The 24248-nt window shown below is 39.2% G+C and overlaps 1 protein-coding gene across 2 annotated transcripts in view; it reads right to left on the bottom strand.

Annotated features, from left to right (window-relative positions):
* The window catches only part of UNC5C (unc-5 netrin receptor C), a 372291-nt gene that overhangs the window by 83731 nt on the left and 264312 nt on the right, over window positions 1–24248 (bottom strand). For both annotated transcript variants that reach the window (XM_070392470.1, XM_070392479.1), the window contains exon 4: window positions 21873–21976. In XM_070392470.1, coding sequence (XP_070248571.1) covers window positions 21873–21976 — 104 coding nt within the window. The remainder of the gene's footprint in view (window positions 1–21872; window positions 21977–24248) is intronic.

Genomic DNA, 24248 nt, shown 5'->3' with positions numbered 1-24248 from the left:
TATAAATAATTAAGTATAAAATTGACCAATCTAGTTTGTATGCTAAACTTAAGTACACATTTCCACTTAAACTCTATGAATCCATGTTTCCAGAGATGTAATTAACATGCATGTGCTTTAGAACATGACATTTTAATCAGTCTGTATAAATATTTTCTAATTCTTTTGGGTTATAGACCAATCATCACACTACATTAATTGTTAAAGGTATAAGTAGAATAGACTTTTAATAGAAGAACTTTTATAACATTAATTTGAGAAATTTTCATTACTGTACTTCTTATAAATGATGGAAAATTTCTATATTACTATTACTTTTACCTACACCTAGGCCATCATGTTTTTATAGTTTTTATTTTATCTCTGTGAGTTCTCGTTTTTTCTCCTGCTATTTCAAGTTCGTCCTCATTACTGGTTCTCTTAACGACATAAGTTTCTACTCCACCCCATCCCCTTACAATGGCACACACATCATTAGTTTCAACACCTTTGTCCACATCCTTAAGAAATGGAATTTCCTCCCAGCCACCTCAGTTCTTCCCCTTGCCTGCCAGTTCAGGAGTGAGTGTCCTGAGCTCTCCTCTGCTTCTCCTTCTCCCCTCCAGAAAGGATTCTGGGGCAGAGGGACTTGTGTGGTGGGAAAGAAGAGAGAAATTATGACTCACATCCTGGGGTTCTGGAATCATCATCATCCTTTGGTGGGGGAGAAATAAGGGGTGTGACATGGAGGGGATGAGGGCACCCTGTGGCCCTTAATATGCATCCTGACCTGGCTGAAGACTGCCCAAAAGCAGATTTTCCCTGTGCTGAAATTGGGAGGACAGAGACGGGGGTGAGAGGGATGGGGTGTGTTGGTGAGGAGTGAAAAAGGAAGAAGTCAGTGAGCTAGTGTGGAGCATTCCAGGTACCCACTAGGTATTTTATATTTATGATCTCTGTACCCCACAACTGCCCTGAGAAGGTATTTATAGTCCAACTTTTCAAATGAGAAGGACGATGCTCACAGAGAAGCTAGCACGGCTTACACAGCTCCTAATGGAGCCCAGGTCAGGACCAGCTGAGCCCTGGGCTCTCCTTGTTTACCAGCCCAAGAGCTGCCAGGGGGCACCTATAGTGGGGCAGGCTTGAGCCTGGACAGGGTGGGCTCAGAGTCAGGTGATGGTGACACCAGGACACACGTTAGCCCCTCCAGACATGGACTTGGGCTAGCCTCTGGCCGGTGCTCCCCAGGAAAAGTGGTGCCATCCATAGGAAAGAGGCATCGGACCCGTCCTCTGTTATCACCTCTGCCCTGCTGACTCTTGGAACGGACACAGGTTCACTTTCAGAGCTGGCCAGAGAACTGGTTCACTTTGCTTTCAGAGGCATCTGAAAAGCCTCCTTGCACTCCAAAATCACTCCCACATTGTTGGCAGCGACTTGAAATGTCTTTAAGGAGTTTTTAATTCTGCCATTAGAAGGTTCTCTTCACATGCATATTACCTTAAGAAATATCATCTGAAACCACGTAAAGGATTATAAAACTCAGAATATAAATGACTAAGGGAGAATGCTTTCCAGTTTAGATAAAGAGGAGTTTGAAGGCAGTAGGATTTCAAACTGGGAGTCAAGTACCCAGCCATCTGCAAAATTTTCTAAGTGGTACACATGCAAAACTATTTTTAAGGAAATCAGTACTTATATCTTTAACTTCCATATGTATTTCATCCTAAAATTAATTTCCCCTGATAACTTTCCCCCTACTTTTCAAAACAAAGGATCTCTTGCCTCCCAATCTTACCATGGATTATTGCATAAGGGTTTAAAACCTCCAGGGTGCCAAACAAGTGAATAATTGGGGATATACGTGTGATAGTTGACAGAATAAGAGTCTGTAATGATAGGGTAACAAATCCTTTTGCAAATCAGGTGGTTTACAATTCATTGCTCTCATCAAAATTGAAGGAGGATCTAAGATGCCAGCTGATGTGTCACTAAACATAAACTTTGATGATAGAACACTATGTGATTTTTGGCAGGTGATTCTGATGTGCAAAGAATGAGTAACTCCATGTATTCCTATGGATAAAAAGAATATTATCTGTATTTGTGTCTATTATAGATAACCAATAGAAATAAAATGTATTTTATTCTGTCTCAAGTCAGTGGTAAGTAACATTCAAACATGCTAAATGAGCTAACTGATGGAGAGTACAACTTCACTTACCTATTAAAAATCTATTTCCAATAAAAATTTAGTATTTATGCTAAATAATTATTTTTTGAAATTTGCAGTGTATTTTGGTTGTTTAGACAAATCATATGCTACTAATAATGAGTATACTGACAACTTAATCCAAAAGAAATTTAAGACAAATATCTATGCTTAATAAAATTTACATGCATATTTTATTACCCAAAAAACATGAAATGATCAATAAAAATTTTATGCACAAAATATATTAGGGTAAAAATCTATAGAGGAAATAATGTAGCAGTATAAGCAAAAATAGAAAAGGAACACACACTATAAATATTCTACTACTAAAAAAGAATTTGTTCTCATATTTTGTCAATGGATGATGTTGAGTAAGAAATCATTAGGAGGTTTGAAAAGATACTAAATACTTATAGTAAAACCAGACATAATATATTTTCTCATTATTTAATTTAATGATAAAAATTTTAGGTACCAACTTAAAATATCTTTCATATTTTATAAATTATATATAATAAAATATATGTATATATAAAGTCTTTTAGGGATATGCTAGGAAAAATTTGAAAATCACTGCACTAAGGCATGGGAACATGGTGATTCTGTCAGGGGAGAATGAAGGAGGCTGAGATATAAGAAGACAAAATTACAGGATAATAAGAGTGGCAATTGGAGACCAGTGAATGGAACCCTCCATGTATTCCTCCTGGGTGCTTCTGCAGTTATGCATATTGCTTCACTTTTACATAAGGCCAATGAAATCTTGACAAAAGACACTTGAGTCTCAAGTACAAAAGCCTAGAGTTAAGACTCAGCTCTCCCATTCATCAGTTCTATGCTTTTAAGCAAGTCATGTCACATCATTAAACCTTATTTTTCTGACTTTAGAATAAGAATACTAATATCTGTCCTAATTCCCTCATAAGTTTCCTGTGAGATGTGAAAATCATAATATGTAAAAGAATTTTTATGACTGCTATACAACTTTAAGCTGGTATTATATGATTATTTTTCAACAGAGTAAATAATTTATTTCAAGACATTATGTTTTACTAGCTTAAATGACTTTTATAAATTAAGATTTAAGTTTAATAAACAGGAAAGAATGATATCTAGTACAAAATGAATGATATTTTAAAATGCTTTTACTGGGCACATTTTTTAACCTAACACATTCTGTTAAGTTCTGTCCTAAAGACATCTTCTGTTAGAGGACATCTAGACACTGTGATTCACCCACGTTAAATCTAATGGAACACTCTGTGCAGTTTATTATTTTCTTAGGCAACATGCTTCCTGGTAAGGATGCTGAGCCTTGTGATATAGCAAAGGGTTATCTTCATGTTGTGAAATATTGTTCCACACTCAATCAAGGAAAGACAAACAAAAATAAGGTCATCCTATTCTAGCTGAAAAGTGTTAGCAAATAGAAAAAAGAGAAAATTTACCCAGAAGACACAAATTTGAGGGCGTATGCATCACAGCCAAGACTATTCCCAACTCTGCCTTGCTGAATCTTGTAATTAGAAATTGCCCTCATTGGTCACTTCTTCCACCACCTAGGCTCTTTGAAACTCTAGGTCATCACACATTTCTCAATATTTTGTGATCTCCCTTAATATGATTAGATGCTAGAGCACATGTGTGTTTTTTTTAGCAGACCAACGAAACCAAAAGGTATATAAACTCTTCTCAAAGCTCTTTCTTTCTTCTGACTGTCAGGGAACCCACAAACATGCGTATGTCTCCTCCATTCTAAAAACAAACCATCAATAAAATCACCCCTTGACATGCCTGCCCTTCTCAGCTGTGCTTCCACATTCTCTTTTCCTTAGTGGCTAAAATGCTTGAAAGAGCAGAACATTCATAGTCTCCATCTATTCACCCACCCATTAATTCTTCAATTTGCTGCTGTCCGGATTCATACTCAGCACTCTACTCAAACTCCCCCTTCAGACATGACCAGTGGCCGTCCTCCCTCTCCAGTGCATGGGCATTTTCTCTGTCTTTGCTGTTTGGTTGCTGCCTCGTTAGCTGTTTTTTCTTTCTCAAACCTCTTTCACTGGTCCCTTTATTTCATCCATTATTTTCATAGAGTTCTTTTCAGGAATCTCCTTAATTTTCTCCCCTTTTAATGTTATAGCAGTGGATCTCAATTTTGTGCATTGGGATCACCTGGGGAGCTTCTAAGACCTTCCCATACTTTGGGTCCCACCGGCAGAGGATCTGATTTAATCTGGCCGATGAAGGGCCTGGACATTGGTGTTGTTACATCTTCTCAGGAGATGCTACTGTTCAGCCAGGTTTTGGAACAACTGGCTTTCATTTTGCTGGGTGATCTCACTCACTCTCATGGCCAACTCAAACATCATTAACTTCAGTCAAAATTGTTGGCAATTCCATCTGGATGCTCAACAAATACCAAAAACATAGCAGGTGCTGAGTTGATCTCAATATCTCTTCACATCAGTCCTTTCTCTATAACCTTGATCCTCCTGATCTTCCTAATTGGTGGCATTATGATCCTCCTCCCATTCTTACACTCACAGCTTCCAGCAGCCCTCACACCTCTCTTCAAATCTATTCCACTAAGTTATGAATTGTACCTAAAATGGTAGCATTCATAACTTAATGGAATAGCCCTGCTTTGGCTATTGTGACACTATTTTAATTCTCATTAAAAAAGAAATCTTAAAAATAGTAACTTCAACAAAACAGTTCTCTGTTGTAGCATTGTTTCTCGGTTAAAATCCCAACTTCGTAATATGCCATATAAAACCTTTTATAAGCCATCCCCAATCATTGCGTAACCTTGAAAGCTTAATCCTACTCTCTAGACATATTACACTTCCTGAATTGTCCTCAGCATGTGACTGTCATTAACATGGCCACTCAGACCTCTCTATTTTTTGTGTACTCTACCCAGAATGCCTTTTTCTTCCTTTTCTGCTGAGATAATTTCACTCATTCTTCAATATTCTCCTCAGGAGATCCTTCCTTTCTGTAGCCCTCTTTGTGTCTGCTAATTAGGGTCAGTGTTTTCCTTCCATATGCAGCTCTAGCATTCTTTACTGTGTAATAATTTGTGTAAAATTTGTGGACTCCTTCCATGGGAACTCTTGAGAACATGATTACGAATATGTATATGATATATTCAGTATGATACATTTGAACATATATTAATTTGTATATATATATTCATTTAATAGTATGTTCATGGTACCTAGCACAGCACCCCAACAGAAATGTTCAAAATGCTTTGATTATTTACCCAATGAATATTTGTGGAGCATCTACTATGTGGCCTCATTCCTCCTGGTACCTGGAATGCATCAATAAATCAACTAATTCTCAAGAGAGAGAACAATATGTAAATAAGTAAACATACTGGATAATTTCAGTGGTCCTAAGGACTAGGAAAAAAAATAAATCAGCTCTATACCATGCTTTAGTTCAGGAGTCAAAAAACGTTTTCTGTAAAGGGTCATATAGTAAATATTTTGGCTCTGTGGGCCATATGGTCTCTAAACAGCAGCCATAGATAATATGTAAATAAATGAACATTGTTGTGTTTCAATAAAACTTTATTTATAAAGTTAGGTGGTGGGCTGTATTTGGACTGCAGGCTACAGTTTGCTGATTCTTGTTCTGAATGACAGGGAAGGCCTCTAGGACATGAATAGGACAATAAAACATGAATACCTAGAAAATGCTAATCATTCTGAGCCAGAGTGTTGCCGGTACAGGGAAAGGTAACTGCACATATTGTTATTTGAGAAGCAGAAATAAGGCCTTTGTGATTGACATGTGGTGAAAGAAAGAATGAATGAATGTATGAACAGAGGCATGAATGAATGAAGTTTACCTACACAGAAAATAAAAACTACCATAAGCAACAAGATTTGAAGCATTGCCTAAAATGAGATATATAGCCACATTCAAAGAGAAGAAACAAAGACATGATTGCACAAGAAAGTAAAAGTCAGTAGGATCTACTCAAAATTGGCTCACTAATTAAGTATCTATTAAACAGCTACTATGTAGCAAGGGCTACTGCAGGGGCTAGAAATTAGACAAAATGTTTAATAATTACCACTTGTAACATTTCAATAACAATATTTTGGTATCTAGAAGCTGAAAATGACTTTTAAGTACTAAGAAAGTATTGGTTATCACAGAACTAAGAGCAGGATTGTGACAAACCAAAAATATGTGCTCTGGATACATATAGAACATACCAATTAATTTTACTTTAGAAAAATATTTGGAAAAAAATTCTTAGAAATCACTAAAATGAAATGTTTAAAAATTATTGACATATTCTGCCCTAACCGATTTGGCTCAGTGGATAGAGCATTGGCCTGTGGACTGAAGGTCCTGGGTTTGATTCTGGTCAAGGGCACATGCCCAGTTTGCAGGCTCGATCCCCAGTAGCGGGTGTGCGGAAGGCAGCCAACCAATGATACGCTCTCATCATTGCTATTTCTATCTCTCTCTCCCTTTTCTTGCCTCTCTGAAATCAATAAAAATATATATTTTTAAAAAGTTTTGGTATATTCTAAAAAAATGGACCTGCAATTAAGTTTAATTTCTCTTTTGCTTTCTAAAATTCTAAATTTTTCATATTTCATGAAGTGTAGACAATAGCAATATGAAAAAAATTATCATGCTTACTTTTAGAAAACTGATGAGATGATGTAACACTTTTTAAATAAATAAATATTCCCCAAAGGTATCTTTGTCAGGATATGAAAATTGATCAGCTATCATATCATTGTAATGAACTAAATTTCAAAACCACAGTCAATGACACTTTTTTTTGGTTAGAGGAAAAAACACGGGCTTCGGATTCGGCGAGACTTGGCTCTGTGTCTAGCTCTCCCATGTGCAGAGTTTGCAGCATTGTGTAGGCTATAAACTCCCCAAATCACAGTTCTCACCTGCACAAAGGGCTGGGCCTTCCCTCCTGGGGTTAGGGGAGGACTTAATGAGATATGGAAGGAAAGAAAAGTACTTGGATTTAAGAAACAGTCTATACGTTAAATTTAATTGCCTTTTCTCTAAGACTAAGGTGATCCAAACAAAGCTACTAGTATATCTGCATCAATGTATTTTTTTAATATACGTATATTTTTACTGATTTCAGAGAGGAAGGGAGAGGGAGAGAGAGATAGAAACATCAATGATGAGAGAGATCGATGATTGATTGGCTGCCTCCTACACGCCCCATACTGGGGATTGAGCCCACAACCCAGGCATATGTCCTTGACCAGAATCGAACCTGGGACCCTTCAGTCTGCAGGCTGACACTCTATCCACTGAGCCAAACCGGCTAGGGCATCAATGTAGTTTTTAAAAATATGTTTATATTGATTCTAGAGTGAGAGGAAAGGAGAGGGAGAGAAAGAGAAAACACATGGATGTGAGAGGGAAACATCAATGGGCTGCCTCCAGCCAGGGATTGAGCCTGACCAGGAATTGAACTGGCGGCCTTTTGGTGCATGGGATGATGCTCAACCAACTGAGCCACGCAGGCCGGGCTGTATCGCTGTATTTTAAACGTTGAAGATTCAGTGTTGCTTAGTGTCTCTATTAAGAATTATGTATCTTCAAATTCATAATACCAACCAGGAAAAACAAACCTGGGAGAGATCTAACTTTCATCTCACCGCTGCACAGGCCTATCTGTACTGGCTTATGAGTCTCCATTCATAAAACTCTTATTTACAACCTCATTTCCTTTCAGTGTAGGTACCAGAAGAGCTGTCATATTTCTAGCCTTCCTGCATGAGGAGTGGTTCCCAGCTCTCATAGTAGGGAGATAAAATGTTTAGAAGTCCCTCCAGCAGTTAGGTCTTTCAGTTCTATTGGTACCTTCAGTCTGGCACAGAGGTCTCAAAACACCAGCATGGTTTTATTAATGAAGACCAGTGGTTCCCAATTTGATTTTGTTTTAGGACTGGAGCATATTGGCCCCATACTGTGTGTGCATAGGGAAGGTATATAAAACTGCCACCCCTTCCTCTGTGTGGTGTGATTTAAGGATCAACTCTTTTATGGCTCCTAGATGCATGGTTTTATAGTTTTACTGTTTACTGATATTTTATAAAACCCAGAACTATTGGCTATATAAGTACTGCCCGAGAAAGAGAAGTTTTGGCAACAAAACATGGAAATTACTTTTCAATGGCTCAGGCTTCCATAACTTAATTTGAGAGGCTTCTCCAGCATTCAACAACCCCCATGTTTCAAAAATTCTGTACTATATCTTCCCTAAAAATGTAATTCTTCAGTTTAAATTTAATATTTGATTTATTTATCATCAGCAAAGACAGAGAAAAGTAGATTAACATTCCCAATAAATTATCCATGTATTGCTCATAGTATGTATGGGATAAATTATAACCCTCAATGTAATCTTAAATTCCTATACTCATTTTTTCACCTTTATTCCCTCCCCTCTCCTCTTTCTAATTTAACAGCATAAAAGCTAGACCACTAAGACAGATTCCAACAATTCCAATGTTGTGTCTATGAAGGGGGAGACCCATTTACACAAGACCATTATTTTCCAAACATTACTTATCTCCAGTAATTTTTTTGTGTTTTACTACTAAAATTGTTTAGAACATAAATATGTTCATGTTTTATCATAAAAAATAAAATACAAATATTTTGGGTAGAATGATGTAATAACAATAAATCACAATCATCTCCTCTTTCTTGTTGCCTCATCCTTCCAACCCCTGGGCAAAAGGAACGTATTGCAGAATGATTCATATTAAGGCTTTTTAGGAATGCCTGACACTATATCAAATGCAGATATGTTAAAGTCTGCTTTGAGTTGTTCCTTTGTTTTGTTTAGCAAATCAATGTCACAGTAAGAGAAAAAATGTGTAATCTGAAATTCTGGTCTTATTTTCTGACCAACTCTCTCTAAAAGAGTTGTAGTGAAAACATATTTGAAGCCACAATAATATAGACATTATAACAACAATGGTGGTGCTTTATTTTTACATGACAAAGGTACATAGCTGAATATCATTACACATCAGGAATGTGAGCCATATTTGCTACAGTGTATATACTTTAAATTCTAAATTAAAAAGCTTTACCTAAAAAGTGCTTAAGATTTGCCTTGATTGTTTTCAAGAAGACTAATGTGATGATTTCATAACTCTCTTTTCCATACCGTCAGAATCAACACACGGGTAAAGGCATCATCGTATTATGAAATAATTTGGCTGCATCTCCATCTTCTAAAACCTTGCCAAGTTGGACCACTAGTGCCAATAAAACAAACGGAACAATATCAATTTTCTTTTAATCAGAAAGCTCCAAAGTTAAAACACAAGAAACCTATAAGCAGAAATTGTCACAAACTATAAATCCAGTGGTGACTGACATATGTTTCCTACACCTGCAATACAATCCTAAAGGCTGAATTTTGTGATTTCTTTCAGTGTGATCTCTTGTATCAAGAAAGCTGAATACTTTTGGAGCGTTTTAAATAATTCTACTTCAGAACTTGTTTCTTTCCATAGTCCAGGGAAAATAACATTACCTGCATTTTACTGATAGGGCAGTGTAATTTATTTTCTTTAATGGAAGGAAAGACCACTTAAATTCTTTGCAGAAGTTCTTTGGAGATAGTTGGACGTTGGTTAGGAAATTACAAACAATAAGAGATGTTCGGCCCCAGCCAAGTGGCTATTGGCAACCTTTGTCCTTATGATGTATGAACTTTTTAACTGTGTGATTGGTTAAGGAATCGGCTAATCATATCTGTCAATAAGAAAGAGTAAAGCACCTTGCAGTTTTCCTTCCTATTCCACTTCCCTGTGAAAGACAGATGTGTTGTGTCTAATTATTCTCTGATTGGTATCGGGAGAAACATTAACATAATTGGCACATTTGTTCTAATTAACGGAGGGAAACTGCCACATGCCACCCAATATGAAAAGTGAGCCCAGCAACCATTAGCTAGAAAAATCCACATCTATCAGAAAGGTTACTATTGAACCCAAACTGGCCCTAAAGTCAGAACACGGAGGTTACAAAGGACATGGCAGAGCTGAGAGGAGTGCACGCCTAAGAGGATGGAGACGGGGCCTAGAGTCATTGTGTGCAGCGACATTCATCAAACAAATGGGAAAAGCAATTATGTGACAATTATCAAATGCACACTCAGCCAAGCCAAGCTTCTAGAAGAATTCGTTAGAAGTTGGGAGTCTGCCAAGTTTTACTGACTGGTTTAGAAAGGGACAGGTTTGAAGCTTTTCCTGTACTTGTTTGTTTTAACCTTGTCCTTTAGGCCACAGATTCTCAAATTTTGTGGCATTTTAGAATCACCTGGGAAGTGATTAAAACCCTTGATGGCCAGGCTGCTCATCATACCTAGTGAATAAGCATTTTTGGGTGGGATATAGGCATGAGTATTTTCTAATGATTCCTAGGTGATCCCCATGTGGATCTGAGTTCAAGAACGGGTACAGCAGGCTGGTTCTGATGATCTTGCTAAAATGCAGATTCTGATCAACTGGCCTGGGGTGGGGGGTTTGAGATTCTGTCTTTCTAAGCAGCCCCCAGGTCATGTTAATATAGATAATCTATGCATCACACTTTGAATAGAAAGGCCTTGACAATTCTAAAAGATAACTATAGCTAATAAACCTCTGTAGACTTTCACCAGATAATGTTTAGCTCCAACTGTTCTAGAGCTTGAAATCCCAGAATTATTTTCTTCTGATTTCTCACACCAAATATATATATTTGGTTTTTTACAGAGAGGAAGGGAGAGGGATAGAGAGTTAGAAACATCGATGAGAGAGAAACATTGATCAGCTGCCTCCTGCACACCTCCCACAGGGGATGTGCCCGCAACCAAGGTACATGCCCTTGGCCGGAATCGAACCTGGGACCTTTCAGTCCGCAGGCCGACGCTCTATCCACTGAGCCACACCGGTTAGGGCTGGAAAGAGGTTTCTTACCACCCTTGTAGGTACCTTCATATGACCAAGAAAGTCTTCATTATAGGGCGCAAATGAATTTTACCCATAAAAGTTGTGGATAAAAAGTGTCCTAGTGAATGGATGAAAAGCTGCAGTTCATATATACAATGAAATATTACTTAGCCATAAGACATGATGAAATCTTACCATTTACGACAGCATGGGTGGACCTAGAGGCTGCTATGCTAAGTGGAATAAGTCAGAATGGGAAAGACAGATACTATATGATCTCACTTATATGTGGAATCTAAAGAACGATATAAACAAACAAGCAAAATAGAAACAGACTCATAGATACAGAGAACAGACTGATGGTTTTCAGCGGGGAGGGGACTTGGGGGCTGGATGAAAAAGGTGAAGGAATTAAGAAGTACAAATTGGTAGTTACAAAATAGTTACATCACGGGTATGTACAGTACAGCATAGGGAATATAGCCAATTATATTTTAATAACTATGTGTGGTGCCAGGTGGGTATGTGTGCAATATCAGGATGGGGGACACTTTGTAAAATGTATGATTGTCTTAACCACTAAGATGTACACCTGAAACTAATATAAAATGATACTGAATGTAAATTGTAATTGAAAAAAAATGAAAGTGAAAAACATGCAGCCAAGTGATTAATGTCTATATCCAACTCAACAAATAAAGAGTATTATCATGTAAAATGAGGAGTCTTAAAATATAAGAAGCAAAAGGCCATTTTAAAAAGTATACAAAGAACCCCCACTCCCATGCTCTCATGGAGACTGTTCTAGATCTTCTCTCTTGTCAAGAATCCAAGGTTTTTTTTGTTTATGCAGCTATTTCCTTCTCAGATTGGCAATAACATAAGGTGCTCATTTACTTGTGCTGACCACTGTCCAATATACTTTGCCCCCTTTCAGTGGGTTTGTAAAAGTATGTGCATTTTTACGCTTGAAAAGGGTTGGTCTTTAAAACAATTAAAGTCATATCTTTAGATAATTGAAAAAAATAGCCAAAGGACAAAAAACAAGCAAGTGGAAATTGTAGTGACATTTTGCTCAGTTGTTGTAACTTCTGCAAAGGGAAGAAATTTGCTAAGAAAGGGAATTTGTTTTCCTGCTGGGGAAACACTCCCTTAATTGCACATATGCCTGGCTCATTGCCTTTGAGAGCTGAATGTTCACAGACCATATTGGAAGGCAAACTTATCTTAAAACTTGGTCCATTTCTAAAGCCTAAGTTTAACTATGAAGATGTAAAAATGTGTTGATACATGAATAGTGGAAACTACCAAAGAACCCAAAAGTAGAATGACTATACCTAATATCTTCCAAGGGAACAAAATGGCACTGCAAAGTCCTCAACATGCTAAATTTTCCAGGGTAAAAGGACTATAAATTGACTAGTCCATGGAAAGTTCCTAACCAATCTTTGCTATCAACTTCCCTTTCAGGATAAGTAACTCTCAGCATTTCTTCTTATTTACCAACTAGAGGCCTGATGCATGAAATTCGTGCAAGAGTAGGCCTCCTTCCCCCGGCTTCCCTCTGGCACCCAGGACCTGGGCTTCCCTCTGGCACCTGGGACCCGGGCTTCCCTCCCTCTGGTCACCAGCAGGCACCCAGGACCTGGGCTTCCCTCACATCCCTGTTTGTCCAGAAGGTCATCCGGAAGGATGTCTGGTCTAATTAGCATATTATGCTTTTATTATAGATTAAGAATGTTCATCAGTAGATGAGTGGATGTAGAAGATGTGGTGCTGCCTGGCTGTAAAAAACAAGGAAATCTTACCTTTTGCAACAGCATGGAGGGACCTGGAGATTATTATGCTAAATGAAATAAGCCAAACAGAGAAAGACAAATACCATATGATTTCACTTATATGTGGAATCTAATGAACAAAATAAGCAAACAAACAGAACAGAAACAGGCTTATGGATACAGAGAACAGACTGCAGCTGTCAGAGGGGAGGGGCATTGGGGGGCTGGGTGAAAACAGTGAAGTGATTAAGCAAAAAATCCCACACAAAACCTCATAGACACAGACAAAAAGTAGGGTGATTACTAGAGGGAACGGAGCAGGGGGTGGTGGTGGGAGGTAGAAGAGGGTAGAGGGGGATAAATGGTGACGGAAGGAGGCTTGACTTTGGGTGGTGAACACACACACACACACACACACACACACAGTGTTTGGGACCCTGGCTAAGTCTGACCACCTTTAGAAAATACTGGCTTTTTGCTCCCTGTGCATCCACAATGAATTTGTAGTACATATTGACTAGAGGCATCTGGAGAATCATTAAAAGAAGTTCCAAAGCAAGACAATTTATGGAAGTAACATGAATTTTTTCAAGAAATAAAGGCTGTGGAAATAAAAGGCCTTCTTGCCCTGTGATGACAGACACAGGCCAGGTCATTGCCTGCTGCTGAGAGAGACTGTATGTGAAAATAGCTGAGATCTACTAACCACGGATTTGAGGTCATCGAAGAAAAGCTCACTCTGGTGCGGCTACTGAGCTCTAACATGGGAGATGTCACTCTCTTCTGAAAGGCCAAATAGTTTCTAGATTTTGCTTATTTAATAAAGTCAAGTTTAAAAATGATGCTCAGAGTTTTTTTCTTCCACAGGAATGAAAAAAAGCCCTTTATTAGCTCCACATTTTTTTCATCTCGTCTACTCTCACCCAATGACCAGCCACCCTCTTCCCTTGCTTGGGTTAAGGCAAGATCTCCTAAAGGGTGTCCCTGCTTCCAATCTTACACTTCCAAAAGCTGTTTTCCATAGAGCAGGACAAATTATCTTTCAAAGACATGCACCAGGACATGATAATCCCTTACTGAAACCTCCAATGAAATTTCATGCACTCAGCAACAATGCCAAACCCCTCACCAGGTCTGTAAGTCCCCAAGCTCATCCTCCGCACTCTAACTGAAGGTGTCCTGCCCTTGTCATTGCTCAGTGTCTCAGAGACTAGCCTCCTTTTTCATCGCTAATCACATCAGTTCCTTCTGAGTCTGTGCCCCCCACCTGGAGTTTCCTGCCCCAGATCTTTTTCAAGTCTGGTTCTTTCCTGTAGTTCAGATCTGGACTTAGACATTATCTCCTCAGATAGATTCTCCTTGGATTGCAAAATGACTCCTAATCCCCAGCAACCATCAGCCTCTCAGATATCATCTTGTTCCATTTCCTCCAATTTGCAGTGATCTGACAATATCTTTCTCATTTATTTCTATTCTTATTTAGTGTTTTGATTTGTTTTATTACACTTCAGGGATTTTGACTAGACTTGTACCTCCTGTAGCTAGAAGAGTGTTGTCCCTAGCTGGTTTGGTTCAGTGGGTAGAGCATTGGCCTGGGGACTGAAGGGTTCCAGGTTCAAATCTAGTCAAGGGCACCTGCCCCGGTTGTGGGCTCAATCTCCAGTGTGGGGCATGCAGGAGGCGGCCGATCAATGATTCTCTCTCATCATTAATGTTTCTATCTCTCTCCCACTCTCTTCCTCTTTGAGATCAATAAAAACATATTAAAACAAAAACAAAACAAAAAACAAAAAACTATAGGCCCAAAGAAACTATGTATGTGTAGAAACCAGGACACAAATCCTATATAATAAAAAGCTAATATGCAAATAGATCGAATGGTGGAACAACCGAACAACCGGTTGCTGTGACATGCGCTGACCACCAGGGGGCGTGCATGGAGCATGGTGGGCATTGGCTATGGTGGGATGGAGCAGGAGTGCCAGACCAAGGGGGGGAGGGGCACTGGTTGCTGCCATCAGGGCGAGCCTCTGGTGGTTAGTGAAAATTCTTTGCTCCCACACGCCTTGGTCCCGCCCGATTCTTGCACCCACTGCCAGCAACTGGCGCCAGCCCCGATCACTTGGTGCCATCAGTGGGTGCGAGCGGTGGCTGCCAGCCCTAATTGCTCCTCAGGGCTTCTCTACCTCCCCCTACTCCTGAGGGGCGATCGGGGCACCCACTGCTGGTGACAGCCCTGCTTGCACCAGCTGCCAGTGTCGGAGCCACCACTTGCACCCACAGCTGGCACCGGAGCCGCTGCTCACACCTGCTGCCAGTGCCCAGGGCCGGTCCTGATCGCTCAGTGCCATCTGTGTGTGTGAGTGGCAGCTGCCATCCCTGATCATCCCTGAGGGCTTCTCCACTTCCCCCTGCTCCTGAGGGGCAATCGGGGCAGCAGCTGTTGCTCGCACCCACTGATAGCGCCGGCCCCACTTGCACCCACTGCTGGTGCTGACTCCAATCTCTCTGCACCTTCAGCAGGTGCGAGAGGGGCCAGCACCATGAGCGTATGGGAGCAGTGGTGGTGGGATCAGGGCTGCCGGCAGACAGGGGACCAGGGGCTGCGGTGGGAGGGGCCACAGGAGGGTGCACAGAGGATGGGCTGAGACCTGCCCCTGCACCTACTGCAGCCTTGCGGCCCACAATTCCTTTTAAGGTGCACAAATTTGGCACTGGGACTCTAGTCAATTATAAGTCAAAGAAGGTTTATTATTTCTTATTGTTTTTTTAAAAAATGATGCTGATATTATTTAATTTTATTATTATTTTAAATTTGGCTTACTTGGTTATCTGGGTTTGCAGTAATCTTTGTGGATATAATATATAAAGGCTAGATAATGACAGAAAAACACATGGGGTTGCTATAATAAAGAGGTGACAATGGCTGACCTGGCCAGTGTGGCTTAGTTAGTTGGGCAGTTCCGATCCCTGAAGGGTTGTTGGTTGGGTTCCCGGTCAAGGCACACGCCCAGGTTCTTGGCTCGATCCTCAGAGGGGGACAAGTAGGAGAGTGTAAACTCTGTTACACTCTCACATTGATGTTTCTCTCTCTCCCTCTCCCTTCCTTTCTCTCTAAAAATCAATAAAAACTATTTTTTAAGAAAAGAAGTGACAGTGGCAAACATTGATTGGACCAACGCAAAGCTTGCCAGCTGACTATGAGCAGCGAACCTAATACTTGTGCAAACCTGTTTGCAGGGCTGATCATCTTCTCAAAATCAACCCCCTTCTTGTTGGTATATGCATGCTGGGAGAAAATTCCAACAGGTGTTGGTGGGCACGGACAGCAACGTCTCTTTCCAAATTAGTATTCAAACGCTCTTATCTCTAAATCTCTTTTGCTTGCAAAGAATATAAAGCACAGCTCCAGAGACAATGCACCTGCATGGAAATGCGGCAACATGAAGCTCCAGCTATAAGGAATGGCAGCGGAGCATGCAGGCCTCTCATGAAACAACGTGTTCAGTGGCCACATTAATAATCAATTAACCTGAGAGCCACCTGATGCTGCTCATCTGGTGGAGCCTCCAGCGGCCAGCAGCTTTTTTGCTCTGGCAGTATCGGCTTTAAAAATATCTGTTCCCTGTTTATTAGGACTAAACCCGGCGAAATAATCTATTCTTTTTCATGTCACCCCATATTTCCCCACTTGCTAATTAAAGATGCAAATGTTGATAAATAAGATGCCGTTTTTGGAGCACAACTGGGTCAATAAGTTGAACACTGTGCCCTGTTCCTCCAATTAAACTCCTGTGAGAAATAGCTCCATTATAATTAGAGGAGCAATTATCCCCTTGTTAAAGGTGAAACAAATGGCGGGTTTTAGTGCAAAATTCAGTGTCGTTCCTTCTGCCAGGCCAGCAAACCTTGTAGCCATTGCTGTTCCGATCCCGGTACTCTCCAAAAGAGGCAATCCGAGGACATAAAGCATCTCTGGGTGTATTTCTGGCTCACCATGTGACAGCAGCATTTTCTAGGCATAAACCACAACGAGCAAAGAGGGATTCATGTCCTAGAGTGCTGCTGTCCTGCGGGAGCAGCCCCGCGCCCGCGCATGGGCGCATTCATTCCCGGGCTTCCTCAGGGAGATGGGGAGGTTTCTGTTGGAAGCCTGGTAAACGCCTCCCCAGAATATTTTTGCAGAGATCCTAGCAAAAGAGTGATTAAAAATACTAAGCAATACCACTTCAGAGTATTTCTAGTCATTCTTTATCTTTCTTTCACTCAGTCTAGACTTTAAATTTTAATATGATTGTTATTAACCTGCCCCTATAGTCCTCGAACGAAAGTAGCTCTCAATGGCCTTTTAGTTCCCGTCCTGGTGGGCTGGGACCTTCGCTGCGCACCGCTTTCTCTCTGTAGGTTGCATCCTCAGAGGTGACAAATACCCTTTTTGTGGAATGTTCCATTTCCGGAGCTGCAGCCTCCGTGCCACATCCATCAGGGACTCTATATTTCATTTAGTTAAATAGACTTAAGAAAATCTACTAAGGAACCTACAGTCAGCTGGTATTGGAGAGAAACATAAAAACCCCTTTTGCTCCTATTTTATTGCCATCTAATTAGGCAGCCAAGGAGTAAACAGACACATTTGAACGCAAGTCGCAGCCAGAGCTATTTAAAGTCATGATACAGAGGGGCTGACATTCAGCCAGTCACACTGGTTGGTCCACACCAAGTGTTGGGTGCCATTGTTCTGTATCTGCTGCTAAGTAACGGAGTGCCACCCTCACATGCCCCCCCCCCCCCCCCCCCCCGGGGCCAGTTGACTCCCTGGGAATGAGCTGCTGAAGGCTGAAGCGTTTATAGCTGTTATAGCACAAGGCCCTCAGACCCTGTCCTGTGTTAAGGAAGCAGTGTGCTTGTTAATTATTTTATTTAATTTAAATATTTTTTTTATGGATTTTGGAGAGAGAGGAAGGGAGAGGGATAGAGAGATAGTGACATGGATGAGAGAGAGACATCCATCGGCTGCCTCCTGCATGCCCCCTACTAGTGATTGAGCCTACAACCTGGGCATGTGTCCTGACCAGGAATTGAATTGGTGACCTCCTGGTTCATGGGTCAATGCTCAACCGCTGAGCCACACTGGCTGGGCTGTTAAATACTTTGAACAAATAAAATAGATCTAAAGACAGGGCTTTGTAAAGAGACCAGAGGAGGACACGACCAGGCCTAGAGATCTGAACCATTGTGTCTCATCCCAAGGTGCCCACTGCATCGGTTTCCTTCACCAATGACTATTGAGACTAGTCTTAGTCAAAACTGTCACCACCTGGAGACACAGAGTATAAGGAACCTGGTTGGGCCTCCTTCCTCCCCCGAGGCTTTCCTTGTCATTCTCTTTCCCTCTCTCTGGAAAGTAGAACTACCGGCAGTCCCCCCAGCCTTGATTTCCTCATATTCAGGAAATAAGAGGGCTGGGCCAGTGTCTTGGAATCATGATGACTATGTGGAGAACAGTAACTTTAAAAATCAGCGTAAGGACAGCAGTACATCGTGACCTGTTACAGGTATTTGTCATTGATACATTAGACATTTACACAGATAAGGGCGTTTCCTTGTTTTCCAGCTCACAATACCTTCATTTGTAGCATTTATGGATTCTAACCAGAGCAACTGGCTGGAGAGCACAGCAGGGCATCTTGGTGACTCTTCATAGGACAGAGGCTTTGCCTCTCACACCCACAGTTCCCAGCAGAGGTACAATGTGCTCAGTGACTGTTTTGAATTCTAGAGGTTGAATTTGGTGTTCTGTGAATCACTAGGTGATAACAGAATACTAGCACTAATCATGGCTGATATTTCTTGAGTGCTTTCTACATGTTTGCATATATTATCTCACTGAAACCTCACAACTACTAGTATGTTCTAGATAGATACTATCATTATTTCCATTTTGTAACTAAGACAACTTAGGAAGGAGAATTGAAATACCTTGCTCAAAGTCAGAGTTTGAAATGGTGATGTTTGGGCTTAAACCTAGAGTTCTGTAAGGAAATTAGTTTAATATTCTGCAATTAAGACTAAAGCCGAAAGAGGGGAGAAAATGAAATGTCATTACCTCAAGAAATACCTATGACATTATTTGCACCAAATAGGTGCCATTTAACTTAAGATTAGTAGAGTTCTTTAGAAACTTACCAACTTGCATGGAAGAAAGAAAACCATTGTTTTCTGATATTCTGCAAAGAATGTACCTGACTATTTCTCTAATGGAGTGAAACATATAAACCAAAGATCAATTGACTCCAGTGTTTAGTGAGCATTTACTATTCCAATTCTACAGAATCATTTGCCTTTGGCACAAAAGGAGCAAAAATTCTTGCCCCTGTGACCTGATAACTTAAGGACAGATTTTATTCATGGTAAAACGTAAGAGTTTTACCTGCTGGTTTTTCTTTAAGATTAATATTTCACTCTATGCTACTTTTATGCATTTAGATTCTTCAAAAAATAAATAGAATATTAAATAATAAGTACATTTATCATTAAGTTAAAATAATCTTATGATTCTTAAACTCACAAAGTTACATTTCATCCCTTTTTAAAAAAAAATTATCTGCCACTCTTGAGTAAATCTTCGTTGTAATGAGTCACGTTAAGATACTCATTAGCTTTGAGATCTTGGTGATTCTAAGGGCTTGAGAAGAATCTACATAGGAGTTTATTAGCCTGCTCTCCAGTATGTGTGTTTGATCGCTTCTCTGACTTGAAAAAAAAAGGAAAACGCATTAAATACAGTTCTTTGAATGCCAATGGGTATATGATTTTTGAGCTTGCCAAGTATTAATTGGCCTCTTCCCCAGTGGTGATACAAATACAATTTATAGCCATTTCATTTGCAGTCGTGAATCTTTTACTCCTTGACAAAGTGAGCCACTAAAAAGTGAAGTTACTAGTCTCTTTAACTGAAAGTCTTTGCAGTGATCAGCTATCTTTAAGAAATATCAAGTCAAAATGAGGCTATGGATACCCATGTTCCTCAGGATGTGTTTTGGTCTTTAAGGTAGGTTAGAAGTGGTTATAAACCTTTTGGCCCTTTAAATACAGTTCCTCATGTTGTGATCCAACAATAAAATTATTTTCGTTGCTACTTCATAACTGTAATGTTGCTACTGTTATGAATCGTAATGTAAATATCTGATATGCAGGATGGTCTTAGGCGACCGCTGTGAAAGGATCGTTTGACCGCCAAAGAGGTCGCCACCCACAGGTTGAGATCCGCTGGGTTAGTGGATGAGTTTGCATTAGAATTTTAGAAATGCAATTAGGAGACAGATGCACTATTGTAATATGTGAAATGACATAGTGAATAGAGTTGCCTCCTTTCTAATCACAGCAAGTCATTCTGCATGTCAGTGTTGGAAGATCATTTGGTATGGTTGGGAAAAGCAGCTATAACTATGCCACAATCTCTGATAAGATGCTAGAAAATGCCATGGAATGCCAGTTACAAGGCAAAAATAGCTCTCTTATTTCAAAGTAAAAAAAGAAATTTTATTAAGAGTGCCACTTTGTGACTTTTCATTGACACATGAAGATATGAATGGCTGTGACAGAAAAATTGAGTCATTTTGTAAAGGCACTGCCTAAATTTCTAACTAATTCATTATTATTAAATAGTGAAGAGCAATCCGATGTTTAATTTTGTTACCCATGGGACCAGTTAACTGAGCTAACTCCCACCTTTGCTTGGACCTTCAAAAAATTAAAAAACAGAAACCTAATAGTAAGTACACTGTTAGCTATTAAGCAGTTTTTTGGACAAGTTGTAAGTCAAAGTAGTAGTATTTTGCAATTTCTTAGATAGGGGTAATTCAGGACTTATTTTTACAAAATATCAGCTGACCCATATTTAGGCCCATATTGCAACAATTTCAAAAATACCTCTTTCTGTATATGTGATAACGAGTAAAAATTCCAAAGGACTCAATGTAGTTTGGAGGTTAACAAGATCCACCAACCAATTGACAACTTTGTCATTTGTCAAATTAAAGTTTTTCTGGGCTCCTAGGATACTGGATCAGCTAGGGTAATAGTGTCTTCATGCACCTTAGGATGTTTCCCAATTGTCATAAAAGGGTGATATTGTTCAGAGTCTGAAATTATTTGTTAACAAACAAAGGACATGGTGTTAGATGATTTTCCTCAGTAGTGTGCTCAAGGATGATGGGAGTACCTCAAGAGCATGGTACTCTCTGGCAGGCCTGTCCCCCACAGACAGGCATTTGAAAGAACACTGCATTGTATGGTGCTAATGAAAAGTCAGGATATGAGTCTGATTCATAATACTCATCAGCAATCGATAGACTTTGTTTTAGCAAAAACAGAAAATGAAAATGAAGAGTTTGATGGAAAGCTTATAGGTTGAAGTTAATTGACACTTGTCATTCTTCAAGCATGTTTTTATTCCTGGTGTATGAATATGGCTCTTACGTATATGTCCATGATTAGATAATGGAATAGGAAATACATATGTGGAGTGCACAGGCTCACTGACACACACACACACACACACACATGCATACACACATACTTTTTGCATATTTATCAAAAATAGTAATACAATTGATGGTACATTTTTAAGACATACCATTTCTCTCTATGATAAGCTCCAGATAAAATAAAGCAGGATTTCTGAGTTCTTGAAAGAGAATGACAAAAATCAAACCACGCTGACTGGCTTTGTCCAGTGGGGCATTCTAATTGACTCCCAAGTCATTAATCAGTTCCCAATCAATCTATTTTGCCAGCAGCAGGCAGTTAGGACTCCATTACCAACCATTCATCATTCCATACCCTAATTCACTGCGCCATTAGCCACGGATTAGGCCTCTGTTAGAATAACTAAGTGCCAGTTGCTAAATGCAAAGAATTTTTGTTACTCACTTCTGCCACTGGGATCCCTTCAGGCGGTCGACACTGGAGCAAAACTTCCTGTTCCAAGGATACTTCCTTCCCCAGGGGTTCCTGCTCAAATGTCTTGCGTAGATCTGGAAAGCGGAGGTAATAAAATACATGACAAAACTAATCTACAATTATTCACCTATAGAAAGTGCAATAAGCTCTTTCCAGTTTTTTATGTCATGTGTCTTTTTTTAAACCACATGTTGTTAATACTGTACTGCCACCTGGGTGATTATATTCTGTGTGGTGGAAATTATGAAATTCAGAGGTTATTCACTGTTCCAACTTTAATCTTCACTGGAATGCTTTGAAGGTCACATTAACAATTAGTGAAATTCTTTCCTTGCATTTCCTTATGATGATGATGTTCACATTTTTAATCAAAAGAACAACCCCATTGTCATGATTTTTACACATACAGAGTCCTTATGTACATAAATATTTTCCTCTCTCTTGACAATGAATAATATCAGAGTTGTAATAACTCTGAGATCTTTTGATCAATAGCTCAAAAGCAAGCTTAAAATCAGAATGCTGGAGTCTTAAAATAATAAATATAACCTCTTGAGGTATCTCAAAGATAAGGCAGGGGAAAGAGGAACTGTTCAAGTGAGTCCGGACATCTCTCACTATAGAATAATGTGGCCATTTCTTCAATAAAAAAATTAAATAGTCATTTCTGCCCAAATATACCAAGTACCTAGTTATGTATTTATATAGTTGTAGTTGCCATAGCAATATGGAGGCTTTTAAAAATTATTATAGATGGTCACAAAAATGTTAGAAACTAGCTTGTCATTTTAAATACCAACGTTAAAAAAATAAACGATTCAGCCATAGAGCTTTGAAGCAGCACACCAAAATTTTTATTTCATACTTGTATAATTCAGCTCCTTTCAATAAAAAGTTATTGGAATTTTATCCACTTCATTTTAATAAAAATTTAATATCTCTGTCCTTTTAACTCATATCCCTGATAAAAACTTAAGAACCTAAAAGCACCATTTTAACCTGATGAACTAATAAGTAAAAACACCAAAGCTCTAGAGTATATACCTCTGTCTTTCATGGAGCTATCAGAAAGCACCACCTGGAAAATGCACTAAGGAAAAAATCTATTGTTACATACTTGTCATTTTGTTGAATTTCTTGGCAAAAGAAAACCTTCAAGAGCTTAGGGATTGTGAGAAAATTATGAATGTGTGTGGGTCTGAGGTAAGACAAGAGACTGTCCAAATAGTGACAGAATTTCTGTCAGAAGGACTCTTCTCATTGAATTGTAAAAAAATTGAGTATATTGTAGAAGTGAGCATTGAAAATCCACAGTTATTAAAATGGGAAGTTATCTAAGTCATGTCCTTAATTTACATATAAGGAACATGTTTACCAAATTACTCAAAGCCTCACAGCAAAAATAACGGGTGCAGCATTAGAACCGGGTGACCCCTGATTTGATACTTATTTTGCCATCCCACACATCCTTTTAACATCTCTTTTGGTTAAGCTGTGTCCTTCCCACAGAAACATTAAAAATACTCCTATTCTTTCTCTTCTGATATTGTAGCTTCTCTCTTTTCAATCTGCATTAAGATAAAAATTTTGGTAATATACTAACTACTAATAAAAGAGCAGAAACGAATACATTTTTTGGGATAAAAGGTTCCTGACAGAGTATATCTACTTTTTGAAATATAATTCTGAAAACATCCATCTGCTGTGGGGTAGAGTGAAGACATCATGACTGGAGTTAGTTCTCAAATAATATTTTGACTCCCTTCTGGTAAAATTTATTAGCATATCACAAAATGAAGGCTGAGAATGAGAAAAAGTGAGTCACATGTGTATCTAAATAGTCAAAACAAATTCCTTTAATAGTTATTAATTATCTACTTAAGGTAAACACTCTACTAGGTGCTTACGATGAAGATGTGAAAGATACAGAATCAAGACAAGAAGGATAAGTTGAGATCTATTTATGAAAAGCCTTTCTGCCATGCGAAGGAATGGCAAACCCTAAAAGTTTTCTAAGCAAAGGAAGGAGATCAGGTGTCATATTGCCCTCAGTGTTACAGGTGGATTGAGACAGAAAGGAGTTTGGGAACCATCTGAGTAGACCACAGGATGATCGGGTCCTCTCATAGTGGACAGAAAGAGGAGAAAGCAAATTCTAGAAATAAAGAGATCACATATTCAAAAGAAGACCTAGGTGTTTGAAAAGTGCCATGAGGCAAAGATAATACTATATTTTTAGCTATTGCAATTGTTAAGTTGTTACCATTATTAGTTACTAGTAATGAATTGAGCAGAAAAGCGAGGAGAAAAAGCAAATTAATTTTGTTCCATATTCAGTTTGGTGTG

This window comes from Myotis yumanensis, unplaced genomic scaffold, assembly GCF_028538775.1.
Source record: "Myotis yumanensis isolate MYYU_CA2020_CCGP unplaced genomic scaffold, mMyoYum1.0.hap1 SCAF_1, whole genome shotgun sequence".
NCBI lineage: Eukaryota > Metazoa > Chordata > Mammalia > Chiroptera > Vespertilionidae > Myotis > Myotis yumanensis.
Note: the sequence above shows the minus strand (reverse complement) of the source record. Positions and strands in the feature narration are given on the sequence as shown.